The sequence below is a fragment of the Corvus cornix genome, chromosome 1A, assembly GCF_000738735.6.
Source record: "Corvus cornix cornix isolate S_Up_H32 chromosome 1A, ASM73873v5, whole genome shotgun sequence".
Lineage (NCBI taxonomy): Eukaryota > Metazoa > Chordata > Aves > Passeriformes > Corvidae > Corvus > Corvus cornix.
Window position 1 is genome coordinate 58719588 of NC_047057.1, and position 26274 is coordinate 58745861.

At 46.4% G+C, this 26274-nt stretch overlaps 1 protein-coding gene across 1 annotated transcript in view; it reads left to right on the forward strand.

Annotated features, from left to right (window-relative positions):
- DENND2A (DENN domain containing 2A) overlaps positions 1-26274 on the forward strand; it is a 58363-nt gene that overhangs the window by 19098 nt on the left and 12991 nt on the right. The window contains exons 2-14 of the mRNA XM_039570840.1: positions 4598-4696; positions 6295-7506; positions 8514-8641; positions 11878-11999; positions 14356-14553; positions 16505-16598; positions 17866-17916; positions 20837-21024; positions 21722-21831; positions 22043-22112; positions 22730-22807; positions 23305-23445; positions 25719-25867. Of these exons, the coding sequence (XP_039426774.1) occupies positions 4626-4696; positions 6295-7506; positions 8514-8641; positions 11878-11999; positions 14356-14553; positions 16505-16598; positions 17866-17916; positions 20837-21024; positions 21722-21831; positions 22043-22112; positions 22730-22807; positions 23305-23445; positions 25719-25867 (2612 nt within the window). The 5' untranslated portion in view covers positions 4598-4625. The remainder of the gene's footprint in view (positions 1-4597; positions 4697-6294; positions 7507-8513; positions 8642-11877; positions 12000-14355; positions 14554-16504; positions 16599-17865; positions 17917-20836; positions 21025-21721; positions 21832-22042; positions 22113-22729; positions 22808-23304; positions 23446-25718; positions 25868-26274) is intronic.

A 26274-nucleotide genomic window follows, 5' to 3' on the forward strand; every position in this document is an offset into this window, starting at 1 on the left:
CCACGCAGTAGCTGTGTGTGTGTGTGAGCCCAGGCACGCATCCTCATGCCTGCTTCTTCCCCCAAAGGAAAACAGGCTCCAAACAGAGCAAGGGCTGGGGGAGGGAGCCTTGAAGGCTTTAACTGTTGGCTTCCCCTTACTCATGTTTTTCCTGTTAGTGTTTTGTCTTCTTGGCATCCTTCCTGTTCTTTATATATATATATATATATATATATGTTATATATTGTTGCCTCCTTGTTGCTGTCTGTGCTGCACCTTTGTTCTGTAAAGCACTGGAGCAGGGAGGCATTACTTGAAGGCTGCTCGGAGTTACTCAGTTTTTGTGAGCACCAAGGAGAAAGACAACATGTCTTTTTTCCTTCTTAGAGCAGAGTTGGACCACCTGCAGGTTGCTCCTGGTGCTGTGAAGCCTTGCTGTTCATATGCACCAGAATTGTGTCTGGCATTCGCTTGTGGATGTGGATGAAGTTTTTGAGGTGCAGGGTAAACAGAGCAAAGGAAACGTTGAGGTATGGCCTCCAGCACGCAGCAAGGGTAATACCCGTCCCCAAACCACATACCTTCGAGGTATGCTTGGTTTATTCCCCACGAACAAAATGGCAAAGAAGGGAGGCCTGGGAGGCTTGCTGCCATCACTGCCTGACCTTCTCAGAGACAAGGCTCTCCGTGTATGGCCTGTGTGCTGGCTGTGTGCATTTCTGGGGATATGGACTGCAGGGCGTTTGCGCTCCCCTGGCTTTTGTCATCATCTGATGGCTGCACCAAGTGCAGTGGGCAAAGCTGGCGTCTTCCTCTCCCTGGGGGTGTTCCTCTGGAAGCCTTCTCTGCCCTTTGAGGGTGGGAGCATGCCTCTTTTTTATGCACTGGTTGCTCTGGAAACATCGCGTAGTATCCAGTGCCCTGAACCAGATGTGTGTACTCCGAAAGCGTTTGGATCGGAAGTGGGGAAGAGGGCACTGGGGGGGGGGGGGGGGGGGGGGCAGAAGGAAAACTTAAATTAGAAGAAAGCCAAACAGCTATTGCTGGAGACAGATGACTACAGCTCATGTCAAGGCTGTTTCCTGCATGCCAGTGATAGATCAGTAAACAAACGCCTCTTTGCGAATACAAAGCAGGCAGGAACTCTGTTTGGAAGAGAGAGGTCGGGGTAGGTCTCCCTTCACTTGGTAGCAGGAAGCCCCAGTCACATGGCCCTGGGAATTGCGAGGCCGGGTGCATGTGGGAGATACGCTGGGAGACTTCACATCCTTCCCAGGGTCCAGCCAACAGGTTTGAGAGCTCCCTCCCCTCCCTCTTTCCTCCTGCCTCCTCCCCTGTCCTTCCTTTCCCAGTTTAATTTTGAAACGCTGTCAGATGACTGCTTTGTTCCCCCAAACAATGGCAGGGATTACTGAATAAATTGCAGTGGCAAGGTTCTCCAAATGGGGCTCAGTATCTTCTCTCCCCTTTTATGGCCTTGATGTCCCGCTCCAGGATGTACATGCCAGGTGCAATGGTCTCAGGCTCAGGTTGCTCTGGGGCCGTGCCTCCCATTGCTGGTAGAAAGTTCTGGTGTGGTTTTTAGAGAAAGCAGCAACCATCAAGGAGTACCAGCTTGATGGATGTGTGTATGTCCTTGTCGGGTCTCCTACTAACTGAACTCAGCCCTGCTTGTTTCTTCTGGGCAGTTTGTGGGGCCCTGGTCACATTGCTCATGAGGCAGGAAAGCAAAGCATTTCAGGTAACACTTCTCAGCCTCTGGCAGGTCGCCCTTCCCTGGCCTTACACACACACTCGTGCTCCCTCCCCACTGCCCTCCATCTCTTTGCCTGCTGTCCACACAACCTCATTACCTCCCTTGTAACAGATTGGGTTTGTGTTGGGCCCCTTCCATGTGCTGCTTTGTCAAAAACTTTCAGTGAGCTGTAGCAGGTCACAGAGATGCTCCAAAGAGCCTGAGCCAGCACACAGGGTAGCGTGTAGTTGATTGTAGGAGAGATGTGGGCAGTCAGGAGGAACAAGAGTTCCCTTTGCCCTTCACAATGAACTGTCATGTTAACTCTGGGTGCCTTGTGGAGCCAAAACTTGGAAAACAAAAGTAGATATTCTCTGTCTACTGGAGGCAATTTTCCATCATTGCCATCACAATTCCTCTGGTCACGTGTTGGCAATGCCTGTGGGTCAGGCCTGCAAGTTATTTCTAGTTATCTTATTATTGGAAGAGATGATCATATCACCTCTGAAGCTCATTTGGGCTGATGCTTGGCCCCAGGAAATTATTTGACTGTTGGACTTATTGAGAGATACCTTATTATTTTCTGCTGTTTCATTCCAGAGGTGTCTCATTTTCCCCTCATGTGTCTTCCAATGTGTTTGGATAAATATTTACTCTTTTGAGCAGAACCAGCTAATGTGCTGCAGTAATCCTGTAGGTGATGCTGAGGGCACCATGTGTGCCCTGCTACCCAGAGGGAAGGTGCAGCCACCCATGTATCTCCTAGGGATGACTTTACTCCCTAAGCAGTGAGTGTTGTCAGTGAGGGTGTCAGTAGGTACCTGGCTGTTGTCACAGCTTTGGAAGCTCCTGGACCACTCTTTAATCTGCCTAGTGTGAGTGTGTTCCTTTGGTTACTCCAGCCACCCTTGTGCCTGGGACAGACTTCCCTGTGCCCTTGGTTCCAAGTCATGCTGATCTGCTACTTGCAGTGGTGCTCCTTTCCCACAAGACTCTTGCAGCACTCAGCAGCTGTTTTGTGGCTCACTTCTGCAAACCAAAGCTGATGGAGTCTGTCCTATCCAGCACAGATGAGGAAACAAGTGCCCCTCTTATTCTGCATCCTCTTCTTTTCGGCCTGTCCCACAGGGGGCCCATCAGGGAGCTGGCTGTGCTGAGCATCAGCACACATCTGCTTGTACCCTGATGTCCATTTTCAAGGCAGTGTTTGTTAGGGGGGTGTTGTGAAAGGCTGAGAGATGGAGTTTCCTCATGGGGAAACTGAGTGATGTTATGAAGGCAGAGGAGTGCATCCCCAGCAAATATTCGATGTTTCAGCAGAGCCACAGGGATTGTGTGTGTGGACACAAGAAATGTTGTTTTTCTTACTGCGAATGGCAGTGATGAGGAGCTGCAAGGCACCACATGAGTGCTGAGAGAAGAGACTGTCCCTGCTCTAGGGGTGTTGTAAAGTGCAGAGCAGACTCTGTTGCAGCTTTGCAGGAATCTGCTTTGGCTGTCTGGGTGAGTCATTCTTTGGCCAAGGCCACAAGTATCATTAGTTTTTCATTATTTTCGATCCATAACAGTTAACGGATAGATGAATAGATTTTGTTCCTTGGGCTGGTAAATTTTCTTGACAGTGTTGCAAGGCTGCTCTGTGTCTAGAAGTGAAGTGGGTGTTTGTTCCAGTTACTAATGAGAGAGAGAAGCCAAGGGGGTTTATTGTCTGGGAAAAGAGTCTGCTAAATGGTTAGCAATGAGCTGCCCCGAGTGTGTACACATTGAGTTGACCCAGAGTTCACTCCTCGCCTCAGGAACATTGCCAGTATGGAATAAAAGGAGGGAAAGAAAACTGTGAACAAACAAAACTGATTTCCCCCCACCCCCTTTTTTCCTTTCTCTGCCCAAAAACTTGAACAGTGGAAACGAGAGATCCTTTTGTTCTCTGCTGTTTCTGGTGTGGTGGGCTATATTTTTTTTAATGACAAGAGGCACTTGGTTTTTTCAAATGCCGGGCATGGTGAGGCAGCATCTGGCAGACCAGCCAGTGGACAGATCTGAGAGCCTTTTCCAAGTATTGCCTATAAGATGGTGAGCCTGGTGTCATTGCAATGCTTTAGAGCAGGCAGACCACCCTTTTAAGTGAGCAGAGATGGTGCTGCAGAGTAACAGAATAGCTCTATTTTCTGTTTAACAAAAAAGAGCATTGCAGTGCAATAAAATGGAGATGGAGTCTGTTGCATTGACCAGATAACAGTGGCACTCAAAGAGAGGGACAGTCATTCCATGAGTGCTAGAAATCATGAGGCAAACAGAATGACTCATTTTTGTGAATGATTTATCTTATCCCCACGAGGAGTTGTCCTCTGAAATGAGATCAGTAGCAGGCTAACATGGCCCACCAGAGAGAAGGCCAGTGGCTGCAGTGCAGTGTCTCTTCAGGCTAAAATGTTTTCTGTCCCAAGCTGCAAATGTTGTGACAGTGTTATATGCCCAGCAACCACTTCAGACATGTGGCCTTAACACAGGTTGTTTTAAAATGGTTTTTGTTTTAGTCTTCTGCAAGGGGGGGAAAAAACCCTAAATCTGCTGAGATTTTGACAACAATAAAAGCCTTCTTGAAATGTGCTCCATATTTAAGTCAAGGTGCAGCAATTGATGCTGAATTAAAGACAATTTTTGCCCTCAAAACCTGTCAAGTCCTCACTGGGCTTCTGAGGGGTAATGCTATCACCCTTCTTCCCATTTTGCAGGGGAGGTAGCCTGGACTGTCATCAGAAAGCTGTCATGTCTTGCTTCAGCTCCTCTCCTGGATTTCAAGGAGAAACGTGTGTGTGTGTAGAAGGAAAAGAGAAGGATGCTGAGCAGAGAGCAATGCTTCTTCCTTGTGTCTGTCCACAGGTGACCTGCTGCCCTGCTGTGTGCTGACATGATGACAGCAAGCAAGGCGGCCGATGTGAGCAGCAAGTCTGGGGGTGCTGTCTGCAAGTCTGTTGAGAGGTGAGAGCTTTCCATGTTCCAGTGCCAGTGTTTATTATCCCCAACACAAAGAAAACCAGAGGAATGAAACCTTCCCTCTGCTGGGCACTGTCCCTCTCTCCTCCCACATTAAAACTCACTCCATAGGTCCCATCTTGTGATTCTGTGTATTACATCATTCAGTCAGACTTCCAGTATTCCAGACTCATAGTGCTGGAAAAGGTCTGCCCCAACGCAAGACCATTTGTGCTGATGATATCTCTGTTAGTGTTTGCCCCGCCTGCACTTGAAATCTTCATCCCTGGGGACTCCTCAGACAAGCCCCACTGTCCCCACCCATTGCAGGGTGGCTTCTAATCTGAGGTCCAACCACCACTGGCACTGTTAAGCCCATCTTGGGAAAGACCTTGGTGTTCACAGTGCTAGCTCTTAACCAAAGCACAATGTCACTGTCACAGCCAGGGTTTAAATATCTGTGAGTCTAAGGAAGAACAGGTCTGGCTCAGGTCCTGTTTCCACTCAGAAACCTGTCCCAGACTCAATTTGCACCACAACCAAGTCTGAAATGGCTGCCAGCATTGCTCAGCTTCAGGACAAAGTTCCAAGCCTGCCAGCACACAGGGTATCCCCATGGATGCTCTTAAAAGACTGCTAAGTTCTGGAAGAGGCACAATTGACACATTTTAGTTAATGGGACAATTTCCCAAGTTGAATCTTAGTGTTGGAATTGTGGTTAAATGGGACTAATGATATGGGTTTGCATCCCAGTAATTACCTTTTGTTGTCCTGGTGCTCTTTCCCAGGCAAACCTCAAAGACATGGCCAAGTACTTCAGGTCAGAAACATTTTGTGTTGTAGTAACTGCCTGTTCAGCTGGATATTGATAAAATACCACAGTACTGATACTGTGATATCACACACTTGGAAATCCCTAGACTAAATATATTTGGGGTTTTTGTTGCACTTTGGACCCAAACAGTGAAGGTGTTTAATCTGAGAATGTTGAATCTCTCTGCTATGGGAGTGTGCCTGGGTGCATGGGAGCCTAAGCCCACGTGTGGACTGCGATGGTAGAGCCCATAGAAATGGAATAATAAAAGTGCAGTCTTTGGGCATCAATATGCACTTGGGGAACATTAGGATGGACTGAGGGAGATCCTCTGAGCAGGCACTGGAGGAATGCCAGCTGTACCATATGCTTTCTCCTCTGTGTAACAGCAGTAATTTTGCTGCTGTTTGCAAGTGGTCCACTTCATGTTTGCTTAATGCCTCATGATGTCCAAAAACTCTGCTGCACTTCTACACACACACGTTGGTGAACCTCTCATTGGGATCAGCATATCTGATGTACAAAAAATACCTCTCTCACCTGCAACCTACTTCTGCCACAGAGAAAGGCTCCATTTCAAACCTCGTCTTAGTTTTAGTGAGAGAAGGGCAGTATGTTCTCGCTAGAAGGAGCTTTACCTGAGCATCCTCCCCTCTAAGCCCATGTCAAGTGCTTGATTTGAGCATCCTCTGCCATCAGCTTTATGAGTAAAACTTGAGGAGCTGATGAATTAAACTGAGGATGAGCAATGGCTGTGAATGTTTCTTCCCTTTTTGTCTTTGATATGCAGGATCAAGCTTGCAGATAAAAACAGTACAGCAGCTGTGAAGGAATTAGAAAGACCTTTGTGTGGATTTTTGGGTGAGAAATGTTCTGAAGATTCCTCTGTTGCCCTGGGTTTAACACCCGAAGCGGAACCAGTTTCGCCTGTGGTGAAGAACCCACTGGGAGCCTTGGAGAACTTGATGCTGGATCCAAGGCTCGACTGCTTTCAGCAGAACATGCTTAGTCCTAAAATGATCATCAGTGACCCATCTGTGGATCTGAATGTCAAAGAAAACAATAAAATCATCAAGAGACAGATAGGAGGCACTCAGAATATACGGTCACCTGGAAAAATTGGCTTGAGGAATAAGTCCTTCAGCATCAAGGACAAAATTTCAGAATGGGAAGGGAAAAAGGAAACGCAGTCTGCTCCTCGCAGAGAGGAGGAGCCGGGGGTTAAAGAGGAGCACAAGATGCCTTGTGTAACTGAGAAGATGAGTGGGGAAGCACTGGTGACTCGGAAAGTGGAGACCAAGAGACTTACGAGCTGGGAGCTGGAGTGCAAAGGGGCAGGCAAAGAGAATGAGCGGAAAGCAGGAACTCAGAAAGGCACAGGGCAAGCAGCAGAGCGAAAGGGGGAAGCGCCGAAGGATGAGGAAGTGGAGTTCAGCCCTGGAAAATGCAAGGAGGTGAAAGGTGGGAAGTGGGAGGTCCAGAAGGAGAATCTTTCAGTGCTTAGTCAGGTCAAGAAGCTAGAGCAGGCTTTGAAAGATGGCTCAGCAGAGCTGCAGCCGCAGTTGCCTGGTACTTACTATTCCCCACAGTGCTTGCAGGAGAAGGCAGCACAAGGGCACACCACTCCCGAGGGCCATGAGGGCACATGTGGGGCTGAGCTCAACAAAAGGCTTCTTGGCGTGGACTCTGAAATCAGTGAGCCAATTTTTGGGACTCTAGAAGAGATAAGATCTTCTCATGTGAAATCCAAGCACTGCACGGTGGAGAATGTGTACACAGAGCCAGGGGTGCCAGAGAAGAAGCCCTTCATCAACCCCCTGCCCAAGCCTCGGCGGACTTTCAAACATGAGGGGGAAGAGGACTGGGTGCCAGCAGTTAGGAATAAAAGAAACTTACCCCCTCTGCCATCCATTCCTCCCCCTCCTCTGCCCTCGTCTCCTCCCCCATCAGCTGTCAGCAGAAGGCTCTGGAGCGGGAAGCACAAGAACAACGCTGACCACAGGTATTTGGGCTGTGTTTCGTGAAGCTGTTGGTCTTCATGGTGGAGTCCACCTTCCCATCTTTCTCTGAGAGAGACAAATCTTCCCTTTTTGCTCAGAATCTCCAGCATAACCAGCACTCAGCATCTCTCCGAGAATGTATGAGTGGCCAGCACAACTCCGCAGGGTAACTGTGGAGGAATAAGTCATGGCAGATATAAGGTCACTGTATTTACATGGCTTAACCTTCAAGCCTAAAATTGAAGGGTTTGGGGTTTTGTTTTGGTTTTCTTAGCAGAAACTATTTAATTACAAAATGACCACAGCTGGTCTGGAACAGGGTTTGCGATGACAATCTCTAATCTCTGCTGCAGCATTTTCACTGTCCATAGTAAACCTCAGTGAATCTGATGCATATATATTCTTCCGGAGTGCTTGCTTGCCTTTTATCCCCTCCCACATGATTGTCACACATTTTTGGGGTGGGGAACATAAAATATACGGCTTTTCTAATGCCCTCTGGATAAATTGTCACTTAAAAATTCCTGGCTCAGTTGCAGAAAGGAAATCAACTTGCTAGGTTTGCTCATGAAAGGCACGGTTTTACTTTCTACTGTTCTGCAAGCAAGTTTTGTTTTCCTGTGCTGCTCAGAGAGCTGATTTTGGGGCCCTCTTATGCCTTTTGAGGGCGGTATCTGTCTGTAAATGGGACCTCTCATGTCCTAAGGTTCTGTGCAGTGTTCCAGGATGTGCCTTTTAACACTTGCATCTTCACAGTGTGCTATTGCCATGACAACCCAGATTATCTATGGCACCCCCAAATGCCTTTATTTGCGTGGCTGATAAAACCAGCCAATCTCAGTGTTGCTTTTTCATGCTTTATATGAGATGAGGCTGTGAAATGTTCTCAGTAACTTACTTTGCCAGCTGTGTGGCACTTTGGAGAAGTGAATTAGCTGTAATTTGGTTATAAATGCTGGTTAACTGCATCAGTCTCCTCTCTGCTCCTCCTCCCCTCTCTGTTGTGCAGGAAATCGTATGAGTTTGAAGACCTGCTGCAGTCATCATCCGAGAATGGCCGGGTGGATTGGTACGCGCAGACCAAGCTGGCCCTCACACGCACTTTATCTGAGGAGAACGTCTATGAAGACATCCTGGGTAGGAACTGTGGCCAAGGAAGGGAGCTGACTGCTAGTCCTGAGTAACAGGGACTCGTGGTCAACAGGCATTCAGCAGAGGTGCTGAATAAAGTATGTTTATTATCCAAATGTAAACCAGGACACATTTTGCACATATTATTGGCAAGTAATAAGAAAAATGGATGGGGTACTTCAAAGCTCATCAGCTTCAAAGACAAACCTGAGGCATATGGGAAGCAGCTTTTATTTTCTGCTGGCGTCTCTCCTTTGCCTTCCTTTCGTCCTGTGGATTAATTCTCACAGCTCTGATCTGTCCATCGTGGTGATTTTGTCAGTCTGAACAGTCTGAAAACATAGCCTTGAAGTCAGTTCCACAGCTCAGGAATAGGACTGTGTATGGCTTCAGGTACCATTGCAATTAAGAATCTAAGTCCCACAGTCTTTGAAATTGAGTTTCATTTAGTTCTCTAACTTCAGTGTCATATCAATGCCATTTTGAAGATTATTTCCTGTAACTCTCTCCATGAATATAGTGTTTTTTAATATTGTGAGTTAGGTGGCCTTTGATGGAACATAGAATAGAAGTGTCCCTCTTGAAAAAGCCTTAATGAGTTTTAGTAGCTGTAGGCTGGTGCTGCATGAATCTCTTGGCTGAGTTCAGCAGATTAGGAAGGGAATAGCTGCATCAGCTCTTGCCATGCAGCTGTAATCCTACAAAGGTGCTCTGTGTTGTTCAGCGTGGGAGGAGCTGCACTTTCCCAGGAGCAGGCCAGGCATTATTATTTTGATATGAATAAAATCTGATCATAGTTGATGAGAAAGGACTCTTAGAGGAATTGTGTTCCTTTGGGACTGATGGCAGACAAGGCAAGTCCAATCCATTCTTTTTGACATTTTTGAAGCTGTTGGCCTCATTTGTGGAGCTAAGGGCCTTGTGTTTGCTTTTTTCCTTCTCTTCACTTGGGGGCCCAAAGGAACAAGGAGTGTCTAAGCAGCTGCTGTGGGTTTTTTGTATTGGGGCATGATGGGAGGTCTCAGAAACTACTGAGTAAGGGTCACCTTGTCAGCTGGAATAACACGGATAGCATTACAGAGTGGCTGTGAAGGCAAATCCATCTATTCAAACACAAGCACACGCCTGTGTCCCAAGTGTGCAGGGAACTCAAATATCAGCCTGAAATTCCTCTCCCCTCTGTCTTTTAATTGCAAAGATTTGAAGAAAACAAGGTTATGGGTAATTGTCAGCTAACAGAGCAGGTTTGGTTTTTTGTTTTCTTGCTGCATGTTAAGGCTTTGCCTGGAGTCAGTGATCTTTAATTGGTTCCTGCAATCCTGATGGTGTTACCATGGAAGCTTGGGAGAAGGGGTGGACAGGGATAACTCAAAATCAAAAGCTGCAGTTTTGTTTTTCACAAGACCACAGACAAGTTTAATCCACAAAACAAACAACCTGTGCAAACCTCACCAGTGGAGGGGGAACCAAGACTTCAGCCACAGGACACCGCTGCTGGCCCACAGACAGTCACATGTGTCCATCAGGAGGTGCAAGCACACACATGCACACACTTGTGTGACTTAGGGGGGTTTGGCTGCTGGTGGGATAATGGTTCCACTTCCCAGCAAGTCACACAGATTTCCTTCATGCACCCTTTTTTCCCCTGTTCACCATTGCTTACCTGGAATATTGGAAGCTGGCAGCTGGATGACTAGGTTTATTTGTAAAAAGGAGGGACATGGTGTCCTTTCTTCTAGACTGAAGCTAATTGGACTTATTTAGCAGTTTGAGGGTGGGACAGGCAACAGAACCCAAGCTTGTTCTTTTTTCTCTAGTCTTCCCAGCTGCATGACAGCTGAAGTATGTTTTCAGTACTGAAGAGGCCATTGAAATTAGGAAGTGGAGCCAGTTTCAGGGACAGGAGAATGTTTGCTGACCAAGTGTTAGTGCAGCCTTGCTTTGCTGGTGTCACACCCGCCTGCCTTCTCCTGCATGGTGAATTTGGATCCCCCTCTTGAGCACTGGGTGTCACCAGCCAGTGCAGAGAACAGTGCTGGGAAAGACTTGGGTTTGTGTCCTTGTCTCAAGAGTTCAGCTGCGCTGCTGCCCCAGCTGGGCAGGCAGGTGGGAGTGCACTGGTTAGACAGATCCCACAGCCATTGCTGCTCCTGCTGCAGTGTCTTGCAGCACCACTGACTCCCAGACTTTACTCTCAGCCAAGCATTATGTGACAGCAAGAGAAAGGCAGGTGCTTCGAGTCCCAGCTGTCCACTGGGATGTGGCATGAAATGAGGGCAATGAAGAGACAAGGCTCATAACACATCATTTGCCTGTGCAGATGCTTGGGCTAAGCCTTTGTCAGTGGTTTCTTAGATGCTCAGGTGGAGATGTCTCAACCTGCTTTGTCAGAGTTGTGTTCTTTTTGAACACGCTTAGGCTTACAGTCCCCAGCACTGCTGAAGAGTGGGATATGAGAAGTTCATTATATATGATTTTGGGTGTTTAAAACTCAAATTAGTTGTGTGCCTCATCTCCAGAATTACTGGGAAGGAAGGAACCTACATCTACTTCAGAGGTGTGTGTTGTGTCCCACATCCCCTCCCCCCAATCCTCTTCCAGGGCAAGAGCATCCTGACTTTGGGTGGCTTCATCCTTCCCTCTTTCTAAAGTAAAGTGTGTGAAATTGAAGTTTCCATGATCGATAGATTTGTTTGAAATCCTGGATTGTGTGATAGATACCCATGTTCAGAGAGTGGATTAAATCCTTTGCAGTCAGCCCAAGAGCAGGGCACCACTTAAGCCCCAATTAAGTGTTGAGCAGGGGTCCCCCTAAATGTGGTGCTTAAACAGAGAGAGGACCTTTATGCTAGGCTTTAGCTCACAGTTTCATTTGAGCAGCTCTAAGCAGAGGACTGGAAAGAAGGAAATACAGTTATGAACTAATGTGCATGAGAACATCACAGCTCTTCTGGAGACAGGAGAATGAACTTGAGGGCTCACAGAGTCTTTTCCATCTGTAGTATCTATAATACGTTTCTATGGCTACATTTGTCTGTGTCAGGGTTTGGACACTGCCCAGCAAGCAGCTGGACTTCTAGGGCTATGGAGAGAATGAAGCAATTGCAGGAATGCTTGAGAACAGGTCTTTATGTCTGATGTGGGAAGTGGGAGAAGACCAGCAGATCCCCAAACAGATTTTTATGGCAAACCTCAGAGATTTTCTGCACTTACAATCTCTTGCCTTTGGCTCTTTGCTGCAGATCCACCATCAAAGGAAAACCCTTATGAAGACATCGAGACCAACAGCCGCTGTTTGGGGAAGAAATGTGTCCTGACCTTCCCAGCATCCCCCACCTCTTCTGTACCTGGGACTCCCACAAAGGTACTTTGATTCAAGTGGCCACCTCTTCTGCTCCAGAAAGTTTTTGGGTAAAATCCAGGTCCTGTGTGGAAAAAGTGAACATCTTCATCATGTTAGGGATTTTTCCTTTATGTCTTTTGCCACAGAACACAGTGTGATAAGAGATTTACTGCCCTTCAGTGAGGTAAACAAACAAACCAGCATTCCCTTATATAAATGGTTTGTTTGCTTTCACTTGTTTTTTCACTCCAGGATTGCCTTCCCTGGCGGTGTGGGAAGACCTTCCTCCCCTCAAAGAGGGCATGGAAGTATTTGGGTAATCAAGGCCTGCAGCAGCCTCCTCTCAGTGTCTGTGGGCAGTGCAGTCTGCCCATGCTGGTGCCCGGGTACCTCTGCAAGCCCCCCTGCCTCAGGAGGCATTTTTTGCTCTCTCCATGCTGAGACAGGTTGCTGGTAAGTAATGCAGTGCAGTGGAGGGCCAGTCTAGAAGGGTGTCCCCACCACAGCCCAGCTCACAGCTTGGTGCCTTTTTCCTCCTTGTCCATGGAACCAAAAGAAGAGGTAAAACTTTGGCTGGCACCGCTTGCTCAGAGCTCAGGGTTTTCCAAGGCCAGCCCTGCTCTCTCAGCCTCCCAGGCTGCTTTGGTTGATTCATGTTGTCTGTTTAGATAGTCCAAGCCTGGGACAGCATGACAGCCAAAATCATCTTGGCAGCAGCTGGGTTCGGAGTGGATAGCAGGGATCTAAACACAGCTTTCCTGACCAAGGGGTTTTCTCATGCTTTCCTAGTAACATCTATTATTAGAGCTGTTATCCAACATTTCCAGAAGTTTTATGTGCAGTGTTTCTTGACATGCTGCTCTTTTCCAGCCACCTTAATCAGCAACTAAGGTGTCTTTGGATAATTCAGCTCTTTAATGTGACAATTGTTCTGTGGTTCTCAATCCATGCTCCTTGTTGCTAGTTAGGCCTAGAGCAGCAAGGGGCTATGTGAATGAGTGTTGGGATGAGGTTGATTTCCCTCAGAGAGCTTTGCAGTCACCTGTGCACCCAGATTTCCCACATGTGCTATCGAGAGGGGCTGCAGCATTGCCCAGGAATGCCTTCCACCAGAGCTACTGTTCCCAGCAGGAGAGCTGAACAGGAGTAATTATGTTACAGCACAGTGCTTTGGGGTCTAAAAGCCACCGTCTGCATCAGTCAGAAAAATGCTGCAGCTCTCTTGGCAGCTAATGGGTTTGCAAATGCAGCATGCATCCTGCTGGAGAACCTGGCCAGGCTGCAGTGACAGGGAATGGGTCTGGACAGACTTGCAGTAGCAGCTCATATCCCTGGTGCAGAATGAGATTCTTCAGTGCAAAGACTCCTTACAGCCTCATTTTAACATGACTTCTCTGTGGGTGGCAAACGTTTTTGTGAGCTGAGTGTCTTCTGCTGAATCCAGAGACACCTGAGCTAAGCTGAATGAATTAATTGGTCTGACTAATAACTGCTGAGTATGTCTGCTGGTGGAGTCAGATGGTGATGCTGCCTCAGCTACCGTCGCAGTGCTGCTGTGAATTGTTCAGAACCAGGTTGGATAACTCTCCCCCACACTTCTTAGTGCCATGTAGGTATGTCCTCTGGCATTGCAGATACAGTTCCCACAAAAGGTGCAATTTACCTTGTCATAACTACTGGGAAATTCTGTAGGAGAAGATAAGAAGTGTTCTTACTGATCATCTTTCTGGTGAGAAGTGGTTTGCCCTTTATCTGGAGCTGAGTTTTCTACTTCTCTGATGCTATTTTTGGTCAGAGACTTTAGGAACTTTACTCTGCTACTTAAACATCTTCTGTTGTGCTCCCACTGGACCTGCTAATGAGTTTAGGAGGAAAGCAGTCTCCATAATTGTCTAACAGCATTTCTTGTACACTCTGAAATATCTGATTCTGGCTCCTGTCAGAGGCAGCCATACTGACAGTGCTTTTTGCCGGCTCTCACTGCTCTCAGTTCCTCCTGGCTAGCTGCTCCTTACCCCAAATGCTTGTGGTTGGTTGGTTAGTCTTGCCCTGTTTACAATCCCAGCCTCTGGATTACCCAAATCCTGAGAGATTTTTTTTCACACTGGAGCAAGGCCTTCTTGGCCAACCCCTGAGCTTGTGTTCTGTTCTGGAATGAAAATGGGATGGTTCAATTGCTGGTCAAGCTGGTGCTGGTGTAGCCCAGTGACTGCATGGGTTTCTTGCGTGTGCAGAAATCTGTGGGCACTCTCAGGCTGTTTTGACAACTGAATGCTGTGGCTGCCCCGCTGGACTTACTGCTGTGACAGTGTTAGCAATCTTAGAGTAAAGATACACGAGGTACTGTGCTCATTCATTCCTTCTACTTCATTTCCAGTTGCTTTCCAAACCCATGTTTTTCCGGCAAAACTCAGAGCGGCGGAGTTTCAAACTGCCAGACATATGGAAACTGAGCCGTGATGGGACTGGGTCACCATCCAAAATCAGCCCTCCCTCAACCCCCAGCAGTCCAGATGACACCTTCTTCTCCTTGGGAGACTCCCAGAATGGCAAGAGGAGAAGGAAGATTCCCAAGGTAAATCCAGGGCTTTGTCTTTTTTGTTTGGCTTCTTCCAGGCAGGAATGTGAGCATGAGACCATGTTTTCTTTAGTTTTCAGTGTGGCAGCCCTGCAGTATAGCTGATGTCCTGGCTGTTGATTTGACTTGTGTTTAACCCCCTTTCTGCCTGAAGGAGAAGGCACACAAACATGTCTGCACCTTTTAAAGAAGTTATTTTTCCATCTGAGATTTCATGATTTTCTGGATAGATAAATAATAAGGAAAAAAAAAAAAAAGCATTGTAATTTACTGTAATTTTGGGATAGAAGTTGAAGTATGTCCGAGGGGAAAAAAAAGGCAGAAAAGTAGTTCATATTTTGCAAAAGATAAACCCCATCATACTTCCTTCTGTGCTTCCTGGATGGGACAGTCAGAAATTGTCTGTGTGTTGTGTGTTTGTTTCCTTCTGGAAATGTGTTGTTCTTTGCTTGGTTTGATTCATGCACTGTTTCAATTCCAGGTAAGGTGTGATTGTAGGTGAGCAATGAACATAACGACAATTGAGTGACAAAAGGACTTTTCTCCAGTTCTGAGCATTTTTTGCAGCAACATTTCCTATTTCTTACTTGGATGCAGCATTACTCTGTTTAAATTTTATTTTCTTTCAGATCTGGCAGGATGTGTATTCAGCCCAAATGAGGTTTGGCAGGAGTCTATCTATTGAGTGTTTCAAAAACACATTATAAAAACACAGTTGCTTATCCCGGCCTTTGCAGGACAAGCAGAGGCTCCTGGGGACAGTCTGTGGTGATTTTTTTCCAAACCCACAGTTTTAATTTGGGGAAAATGGGATGTGTTTGTGTATCTTCTCTGTTTCCTGGTTGCCAGATCTGTGTTCATGTTTGCATATCTGATTTTTGAATGCCCTCTCTGTGTGCCTTTCAGGAGTGAGCCAAAGACTGCACATGTCTGGGGTTTCTTTCCCAGTATGTCTATACATCTGTGCAAGGGCTTGAGCTCTGTCAGTGTGTTCACACATACTTTTATGTCAACTGAAAAGAGGATTCCAAGTATTTATTTACCCCACAGTGCCACTGAGCAGTCTTGCTTGAGGGCCAGCTCAGAACTGAGGTTTACTGTGTCAAGGGCAGCATTACCTGGGGCTGAGCTGGGCTTCTGTGTGAAGGCTGCACTGCCACATCAGAGCATCCTGCCTCCCATTTAAATATTTGCATTCAGAGATGCCTGACCAAGTAGGTGGTGGGTTTGTCTCACCTTGAGCTCTCAGGACATGTGTGGAAGGATCACAGGCTTTATGGAATAAATCTGAATGCTGTGGCCATGTCCTGCTGCTCCTGCCTGGGACCTTGAGAAGGAGGCAGGTCTGCTCAAGCAGGAAGCCTGGCATGGTTCTGCTGCAATTCCCGTCCCCTTCAGGAATGGACAGGGACACCAGAGGCACTGAATGAGCCACTAAGCCCAGCTATGCCCAACACTGAAATGTCCTCTCTCTTGGTCAGCTGGGAGGACAGGGATGACAGGATTTGCAAAGGAAACCAGTAGTGTAAAATACTTCAGTATCACTGGCTTCCACCCTTCTCAATTTCTTAGTCATCCTCCAGACAGTTTTCTGCTTCCAAACCTGCAGACCAGGGCAGTGTGCCAAGGGACCCTCTGGTGCTCCCTGGAGCATGGATCATGGTATGGAGAGATGGACACTGTCAAGCTTATACAGTTGCACAGTGTGGAAGTGCATTAAGGTGTGGCCTTTCATCAGGCCTTGTTTTCCTGGGCTCCTGCTGTACCAGAGGGAGCGTGGCCACTGGCAGTACAGCATAAATCCTGGGAATTGTGCATCCTGGAGCATGAAATGAAGAGTTTCAATATGGCCAAGGTTGGGAAAAAAAAACACTTAGCATGAAATCCTAACTTAATTTCTTGCCTGGGGAGGAAATTAACCTTGTTTGTTTGTGTGTTTGCTGAGCAGCTTGTGTTGAAAATCAATGCCATTTACGAGGCCCGGAGGGGAAAGAAACGTGTCAAGAGACTGTCACAATCCACAGAGAGCAATTCAGGGAAAGGTAAAGGAGCTCCAAACCATCCTACAGCTAAGACTTCCTGAGGACTTGCCTTGGACTTTAGACTGGCTTAGTGGTTTATGTGACACTTTCTAGCACTTCTTCCAGTCCAGACTAAGGTTGAGTTGGGGTTTCCACTCTTTTTTTTTTTTGGTAAGATAAGAGCTGTTCCTCTGCCCAAAGGACTTTGATTAAAATGGAAGTTTTCTGTTTTTCTTGCTTCATTTTCATTCCATGGCTTTGCATGATAACCTTATAGGTCACACCAAACATGTCCCCTCTTTTTGATGTTTATTTCTGGAACATGCTGGAAGCTATGGAGAGGAATGTTCTGTCCAAAAAGTCTGATTTGTTGAGATCAAAATATTTTGTGGGAATGTGTCACTTCAGTGAACTGTCCAATGGAAGAGAGTAGATTTTGGAACAGCCCTGGTTCTTTCACCATCCCAGTAAACAAATAGCCTCAGTTGGGAATCAGGGTTTCTACAATTGACTGTAGGACCATCTCCATCATAGCAGGATTGAGACTTTCAGGCTTCCTCTGTCAGTTAACAACTTGCCCAAAGCAAGTTCAGAGCAATTACTTTTAAGCATCTCTTTAAAAATTAAGATTGTCTTTCCAATGCAGTGTTTTTTTCCAAAACACTTTAATTTCCAGCAAAAGGTGACCACCTCTATTTGTTTCCCACAATTATTTGTTACTGTTTATCCTATTTCATAAAGCATAGACAGCCACAGGGTGGATGAGTGTGTTTATATGAACTTTCAGAGGAGGCATCCCAGACTTTTTATACCCCTCCCTGAAGCATCAAAAGCATCATTCAGAAAAATAGATCACTGGACCATATAGACCTTCAGTTTGATTCAGTCTGATAATTTTTTTGTTTCTTTCTTTCTTTTCTTGGTTTTATCTCACGTCCCACAAACTAGTGCATATTAACAAGTATTTTGCCTTGGTGTTGTGCTTATACAGACTTGGATAAAATACTGTCCTGGCATTTATTCTTATGCAACTCTTCTGGCTGTGCAAAATTGATTTTGTTGTTGTTGTTGTTTATTTGGGTGTTTTTTTCCCTAAATGAATGGGAGGATACCAGGGTTGGAAAGCTAAATGTCTGTGGGCATGTGGACTCTTGAAAAGAACAAGGCCCTTGGGACCTAAACTGCTTCCCCCTGAAGTTTCCAGGCCTGGCTTTCTCATGCCAGTGATAAGAAATTTACAGTTATAAATATTTTCCTTAATTCATCTTTCCCTTTCTTTTTTTCCTAGTTACAGATGAAAACAGTGAATCAGACAGTGACACTGAAGAGAAGCTGAAAGGTAAGGCAAAAGTGTGAAGAGAGCAAATGGCTCCTGATAAACTCTGCTCTGAGGTCCTGGGACAAGATCTCTCCTCTATGTTCTGCCTTTGGAGAAGGACCTTGTTTCTGCATAGAACACAGTGAGAAGACAAAGATCTCAATGCTGCAGAAGAAAATCCGTGGGCTATAGGAGCCCAAAACAAACATCTCTTCCAACTCCCATCAAAGCTCCTTGTTGACTGACTTTCCCAGGAGGAGTATTGGGCACTGATGAGATACAGTGAGATTTCTTTAAGTGTAGAGTCAGAAATGTGTGACCAGACTGGCAGAAGCAGTGTTGCATGGGACTGGATGTCCAGACACCTCACCACATGCTTACTAAGGGAGAAAAGCCACCAGCCAGACTGGCTAGCTAGGAAAACAGAGTTGCACTATGTGATTTATTGCTGGTTAAACTCTCCCGCACTGGCTGGGTTGGGATAAAGCACTGCATTGCTTTCTTCACTCTTGTAGGATTATTTGGTGTAGTGGTCTCCATAATACTCTCCTGAAACCTTCTTGTACTGGTAATTAGCCCATGGACATGATGAGGACATTGGTATCTTTTGGGAATTTGTGTGGCAAATTCAAAGTCCTGGCAGAGTTAGAATGCAAGATGGAAACTCCCTTACATTCCAAAGTTCCCTGACTCACAGGCACATCTGATCTGGATAGCAGGTCAGTTCCAAGCCGAAAAGACAGGCATGAGCAGCACTTGGGCCATGTGTGAGCCACAGTGCATTGTGTGTGGGAGTGCTCATTCTCACCCTCTTTCAGGTTTTCAGAAGTGAAAGCTCAGACCGAGTTCCCTCTTGTGAGCACAGCTTCCCACTCAAGAGCTACAGTATCCCCTTGCTTTCCTCTGCATTGAAATCTTTCATCTGTGTTGCTATGTTAGCAAGATCAAGCTGAAAATTGCTGCCACTGTCTACCTTTTGACAAGTCCTGAGGCTGGCCTGGAGACAGGAGAGAGGGTTTGCACCACGATGGTGCAGAAATTACATTCACAACTGTCCTGAAATGTGATGTTGTGAGATACAGACCATGTTCAGATTTAGTTGAGATGTGGCCAGGAAGACTTGAACTCTTGTCTGTTGCTGGTTGCTATAGTGAATCATGTGCATCATCCTGTGTTTCTCTGTAACTGCAGCTCAGAACTCCCCAGAGAGAGGATGATGGAGATCATATGAAGTCACCTCAAATCCAGCAGCACTGGGCTCTGAACGATACCCAGATCCAGACCTGGGTCTGAGTGACTATGCAAGTCTACATAAGTTTGAACAGGAGCTCTGGCACTTGCTGTTTGCTCTAACTACACCTGTATTTTGCTTTATGCCTTGTTGAACTGTCGACTTCCCTATTTTTAAATAGGAAAGTGAGATGATTTAGCAAGTCTCTTGTATCTGGGACTTTGTTTTAAGTACCAGACCAATCGCACCAGCCAGTTACTGCTGCTCGGCAGGTCACTGTACATCATCTGAGACACAGTAAATCATGAGGCTGTATGTCAGAACTGGAAGTGCTGACCCTCAGGAAGGAAAAATGTTGGAAGACAAACTCTGCCATGATGACAGCAGTAAAATTCTGGTATCTTTAGAACATAAACAGTGCAGATCTCGAGCAAGCTTTTCAGAAGCACTCAGCATTGCTGTGACACTGCTCCTTTTGAAGTCCGTGGTGAAACAGAGACCACTTCTGAAAACTTTTGAAGCTTTACAGCCCTAGAGCAAGTAACATAATAGGTGACAAGAGAAAGGAGTCTAAGCCATCTTTCCAGGGCTTTAACTGTCCAAGATTTTTTACACTTTCTGATTTAAGAGGCACCTCAAGATTGCTTTAAATTACATTGTCTGGAAGAGCCCATGAGTGGCACAACTTTACCAGACAAAAGATCAACAAGTATATACTATCTCTCAGGGAGTCCTGTCTCCCAAGCAGATATCTTGTGTATTGGAGTTCCTGTAGTGTCTCTGTGGTTGTTGTTTCCATCAAAAAGTTGCATTACCACCCACCTTCCCAAAAAGCAAAGCTGTGAGAATGTGCTGTAGTCTCTGCTTGTAGTTAATTCTTTCTTTCTTTTGTAGCAGGGATAAGGGAGACGTCATGGAGATTTAATTTGGGATGCAACTGTAAAACGAAGCAGGGGGGTGGTCTCAGGGAATCTCATCTGGTCTCTTCTCAGCAGGCAACTTTTCATTACTTTCCATGCTGGAATGTTTATTGTCCCATGGCTCATGTGTGTGTTGCAGTTACAGCTTGCTTGGCATTTTTTCTTGTTTTCCCATTGTTTTGGGTGAACTTGTAGAAGCATGGCACTGAGAGATTAGTTTTAGGCACAGGAAGAACTGGCATGAGCTACCATTTTTCATTTGCACCTCTTTTCACATGTTTTTTGTTGTTGGCCTACAGCCCAGCCTGTGTGCTGAAGCTGGGAGTCCCCAGCATTACTCAGACAGCAGAGCCCTGGCCTGACCCAAGTGCTGGCCTTGTAAAACCATGGGGATTGCTGCCCACAGCCTCCTCTGAGCAAAGGTGGTCAATCACCTCACTGTGCTGGCTTTGAAAAATGCATAAATGTGTGCTAGGATGAGCACCTGGACATTATCTGTTACATCATGTCCCCTATGGGTCTCAGCTTGGGCTGTTTCAGCTGTAAAAGCTATCCATGAAATCCTTCTGCTGCCAGAGTTCTTCAGGATGATGGCACAAGGTTATGGCCCATCTCTGTCAGTATTTATGGTGCAGCTTCCAAATGGTTCCCACCTCTTACTCAGCCACTGACAAAGCCACTGCAGTGAGGTGTTTTGGACTTTATCCCTCAGTCTCTGCAAAGCACTGTGCAAAGACGCTCTGTGCATAGGGCCAGACAAAGTCAGAATCTCTCCCCCTTGTTTCTGTAGCTCACAGCCAGCGCCTGGTGCACGTGAAATCCCGGCTGAAGCAAACCCCGCGCTACCAGACCTTGGAGCGGGACCTGATCGAGTATCAGGAGAGGCAGCTCTTCGAGTACTTCGTCGTGGTGTCGCTGCACAAGAAGCAGGCTGGGGCTGCCTACATCCCTGAGGTCACCCAGCAGTTCCCACTGAAGGTCTGCCTGATCTGTCTCGGGTTGTGTGGTGCACTTTGGGAGCTGGAAGAGCTGCAGCTTCTCTGTTGACCACACGTTGTATCTGCTGTGACAGTATTAAGGGACACTGAAGGGGGGGGTCTCCCTACCTGAGAGCTGGCACGGTACTGCTCACTGCTGAAAGAGCAGCTGACTTCGATCTTTTGCTGCCCTTGGCTATGGCTTTTACGTAGCTATTCCCTTTCTCCCCCTTTCCTCTTTAAAGAAAACTGATGGTTGGGAGAAGATACATGTTCTGAAAGGGAAGGAGCAGCTTTCACTGATAACCTAGCTCAAAATGGGGAAGGAGGAGTGGGAGAAACACAGAGCCAGTGTGACAAGAGTGTTTGTAAGTGGGATGTGACCAGAGCTGCCCTCAGACTTCAGTTCTTTTGCCACTTGCTAGAAGTTGTGTCCCCGATTAGAGGCACAGTATAGCAGGGGCAGGTGCTGCAGAGACAGGGCTTGGTGGAACTGGGGGCACAGAGTTACCTTGAGATATCTAAAGATTAGATATTGATTGGATTGGATTCTGAGCCAGAATCACAGAAATTTTAATATCTTCCAGGCAGAAGCTTAGCCTCTGTCATCACCTCTTCATTTGTCACAAGAAAAATATTTGAAGTCATTCCATCCCCACATGACTAATTGGAAACATTCCCTCTCTCTGTTCTGCTAGCTTGAGCGCTCGTTCAAATTCATGCGTGAGGCAGAAGATCAGTTGAAAGCTATTCCTCAGTTTTGCTTCCCTGATGCAAAGGACTGGGCCCCCATCCATCAGTTTGCCAGGTAAGTACAGTACTTTATATCCTGATCCATGAGAAACAGATTTCTATATCAAGCTAATTAAGTACAAGAGCTGTTGCAGTAGAAGACTGGGCAGAGCTCTGAGAGGGGTGTTTGGGAAATGCAGAAATGCTGTGGGTATATTGGATTTGTATGGCAGAAACTGGTAACGTGGCTGATGGGTATCTTGTCTTTCTGGTTTCTCTTTCTGCAGTGAGACATTCTCATTTGTCCTGACCGGGGAAGATGGAAGCAGGCGATTTGGGTATTGTAGGAGGCTGCTGGTAATTATCCCTGGGTTTTTTTCTTTTCCTAGAGGTGCAGCCTTCTGTGGGGTTGGTGTTGCTGGCACCCATTCTGGAAAGTGGAAAGCTGCTACTCTTCATTCCAGTGTGGAATGAAAAGAGCAGCAGCAGAGCAGCTTTGCTCTCTTCTGTTCAGTGCCAAAGTCCCTGTCTGCGTCCCATCCTCCACTCCAGGCATAACTCTCTTGCATTTTCCTTGCACCAGCACCCGACCATGACCACGGACTGTTGTTTCACCCCTAAGCTGAAGACAGGGTTCATCCCCTTTAGGTTTGGGTAGCTGTTAAACAGTTGTCTAAACCTGTGCTGGTCCTGTGGGTTCAGAGTTGTCTCTGTAGAGCAGTCTGCCCTGCCTTTGTCATTTGGTTTAGGTAAGCTGGGACCATACTGTGGATGTACCATTTCTCCCCACTGTTTCTGGTGTACCAGGGTTTGAGCCAGGTTGTCATCATCACCGTACTGTCAAATGTCTGCCAGTTTCCGAGCCAGCCAGTGAGATGCACAACTAAGAGACCAGTCACTCTATCTTTGCAGTAGTTATAACTCTGACATTTCCTTGGTGTTTTTTGTGTGTGTATTTGCGTTTGTCTTGAAAGCCCAGTGGGAAAGGGAAGCGTCTCCCAGAAGTTTACTGCATTGTGAGTCGCCTTGGATGCTTCAATCTCTTCTCTAAGGTGAGGGGGGAGAAAGAGAGGGAATTTGTGCTGTAGGTCAAGAGGGACCTGAAAGTGAAACCAGCACCTGAAGAATGGGGATCAGGGAAGCCAATATCTGAAGAAAGGGTCTGAAATCGTGTAGGTGAGGCAACCACATGCTAATTCCAGAACCTAGCAAAGCACAGTTAATAGGAAAACTAGATTGTCAGCTCTTGCCTTCTTCCTTCAGCAGAACTACCAGAACACAAAAGAGTTTAAAAGGTGGAGTCCTGACTCTGAGTGTAGCAGAGAGTTTGCAAATTTTCAGCTCTACAGTGACCTCACTGGAGCCGTGTTTCTCATGATAAAGGAAATGAAGGGTCTTCAGTTGCACCTTGTGCCTTCTTTCTTTTGATACAAAGCTCCATGTCGATACTGGGTTGAGGAGAGGACATAGATGCTGGTGCACTTCATTCCTGGTGTTATCTTCTTCCTCCTGATTTGCATGTTTTTGTGTCTTCATGCCTTTATTTCAGATCTTGGATGAGGTTGAGAAGAGACGGGGCATTTCCCCAGCCCTGGTGCAGCCTCTCATGAGGAGTGTCATGGAGGCACCTTTCCCAGCTCTGGGCCGGACAATTACAGTCAAGAACTTCTTGCCAGGCTCAGGAACAGAGGTAAGGACACTTCCTAGAGAGGGGGAAACAGGCCAGCAAATGGTGCAGGACTAGCGACTGGAAGTTGGGACCATGGCATAGCACTGGGGATCTTCAAGGACAGATGATCTGACAGCTGTGGGGGGAAAGTGGGGAGTAAAATAGGGGACCAGAGGGGATGGTATGGAGACTTCAGTGACCTCGGAATCAAAATGGAAATCCTATGGTAAAAATAAATGTAAGGACACAGCCTAATATAGCAAAAGGAAACAGGACATTGGCCTTGAAGCCAAGAGGCACAGACAGCAGGCCCTGTGCTGCCCAGCATATGACCTTGGATCTGCTCAAGGACACCACACTTAACTTCCTAAAGACAGCTTCGTACAATGTGCTCCATCACCCTTAATACAGAACCTCTGTTTGCGTGGATCAGGTCAAAAAATAATTGAAACCACACCAGGCTAATGTTGCAGCCTTTGAGAATGGCATTTTCACAGTGAGGAGGTGAGGATCTGTGTTGCATCTCATACAATGCAGTGTGAGGACAGCAGGAGGTTTTAAGAGTGCAGAGCTTTAGGGTGTAGCATTGAAGGACTGTGGGAAGATGGAGACAAACAAATTGAATGTAGTTTTGGCCATACTTGCTGCAAGGCATTCATGCCTTGAATGTGAGAGGGAGGAAAGTGAGCAAGTTGATAAAGTTGTGTCTGAGGGCTTTCAGCATAGCGCTACCTGAGGACATCCTCTTCAACCCTACTGAAAACAGTCCCAACTAAATGAAATTACTGCAGAGAACATGCAAAGCTGGTTAAAAATATGTGCTGGAGGAGCAGAGTCTCAGTGGTGTGCCACGAGAACGTTGTGGCTGGTTTGTGTCTAGGATCCTGTTCATCAATTATCTGATTGATGGCATAAACTCCATGTTTACAGAGTACAGCACTGGGATTGGTTGCAGGCATTTTGGAGAGTAAGGGATTAAAAGTCAAAGTACCCCACTCCCCTAAATTCAAGAAGCACATTCAAGTTTTCAAGAAATGCCAGGATGTGGCACTGTGGTCTAGTTGTCATGGTGGTGATCAGTCAAAGGTTGGACTCAATGATCTTAGAGGTCTTTTCCAATCTAAACAATTCTGTGATTCTGTAGATGTAAGGTTTGGTGTGAAAATCAATACAGACGAGCAAAATGCTGGGAGGAAGAAAGGAGTAGTCTAATACAACATGAAAGTAACTGAGTGAGCAGCAGTACCTCAGAGAAGGATCTGGTGGTATAGTGGGCCGTAAAGTGAGCAAAAGTAACAGTGTGGTATTATTTAGACAAAATCCTTCGTTGTGAAAGCAAGTGAAGGGACTGCTTTCCAGTACTGATGGAATTTTATTTAGAATATCATTTTCCAAAACATGCAACCACTAAGAGAAAGCCCCAGATGGGTAGTTCTGCTTACTAAGTGGTCTAGAAAATACAGGCAGAGCTTGAGAAAATTGTTTACTTAATATAGAAAACAAAGGACAAAGGAAGACACGTGATAACCTTTCACTACACAAGCAGTTTCCTATGGAGAGGAATGTGACCAGTTGCTCTGAGTGTATACTGAGAGTAAGACAACAAGTAATTGAAGTAATTTGCCACTGACATGTTTCAGCTGCAGGGTTGGTCTTGGTGAGGGTAGTTCAGAACTAGAGTAATTTTCTTGTGGGATTTATGAAATGTCTGGTGTTGGAGGCTTTCAAAAACAATTTAGATAAGCATCTGTCTAAGATAAGGAGTATGAAGTGCTAAGGTGCTATGACAGGCATTATTTAAGTAGATATGAGCAAAGAAAAATACCCACAGGCTGCTCTTGTCTGTAACTGATATAAAAAATTTATGGTCAGGAGGTTAGACATCCAGATTCTTGCAGTAAAAAAATAAATAAATCGCAACTGTAAAAGTCAGAGTGTGGATTTGAAAGGCTCCGTGACATTCTGCTGCCTGAATACCAGAAAGCCTGAAAACCACTCCTCGCTGGACACAAACTAGTTTTCCTCCTTATGAAGAGCTCCCTGTCCTCAGTTCAGTGGGAAGAACTTGTGGTTGATCTCATGCTGTGCCTATTGGAGTGGACTCTGGATCGTCTTCATCTGGAAGAAGGATTTATGGGAGGCCTTTGGAAAGACTGTCTTTAGGACTTACTGCTGCATGGTGCTCACCAGGAGTCAGTGAGGGCTGCTAGCTGTGAAAATACCTGCTGGGTCCTTGCTTGGCACACTCTGGGTGGGCAGCAAGAGCTCACCTGTGCTCTTTTTGTCCCCAACAGGTCATCGAACTGCGGCGGCCCCTTGACTCCCGGCTGGAGCACGTTGATTTCGAGTCCTTGTTCACCTCCCTCAGCGTGCGGCACCTGAGCAGAGTCTTTGCCTCCTTGCTGCTGGAAAGGAGGGTGATCTTTATCGCAGACAAGCTCAGGTACCCTCTTGCATTTCCTTAAAGAAAGCACTGGCAAGGGAGGGAGGCTGGGAAGGCCTCTGCTTTGTTCTTTTCCTTCTCTGCCCTTTTCCAGCCTTGTAACGACGTGAATAGGGCTGTTCTTCCCAGGAATGGGGAACTTAGGCCATGAACCATAATTTTGTTTTGCAGCTTGCAAAAAGTGCTGCTTCTCATCCCCAAGGAGAACCAAGTTCCACTTCCTCCAGACAATTTCAGAGCAGATCCCTGGTGCTAAGGAAGCAAACCCCCTCCTTTTGCTCCATGATGTTGCAGTGTTCCCTGCTGAGCTGTGCTTGGGATTCCAGGCTCAAGCCTTGTGCAGAGATCACTGTCCCTTCTGAGTTTTTCCCTGATGTCACAAAATCTTCTTAAATTTTCAGCTTGCA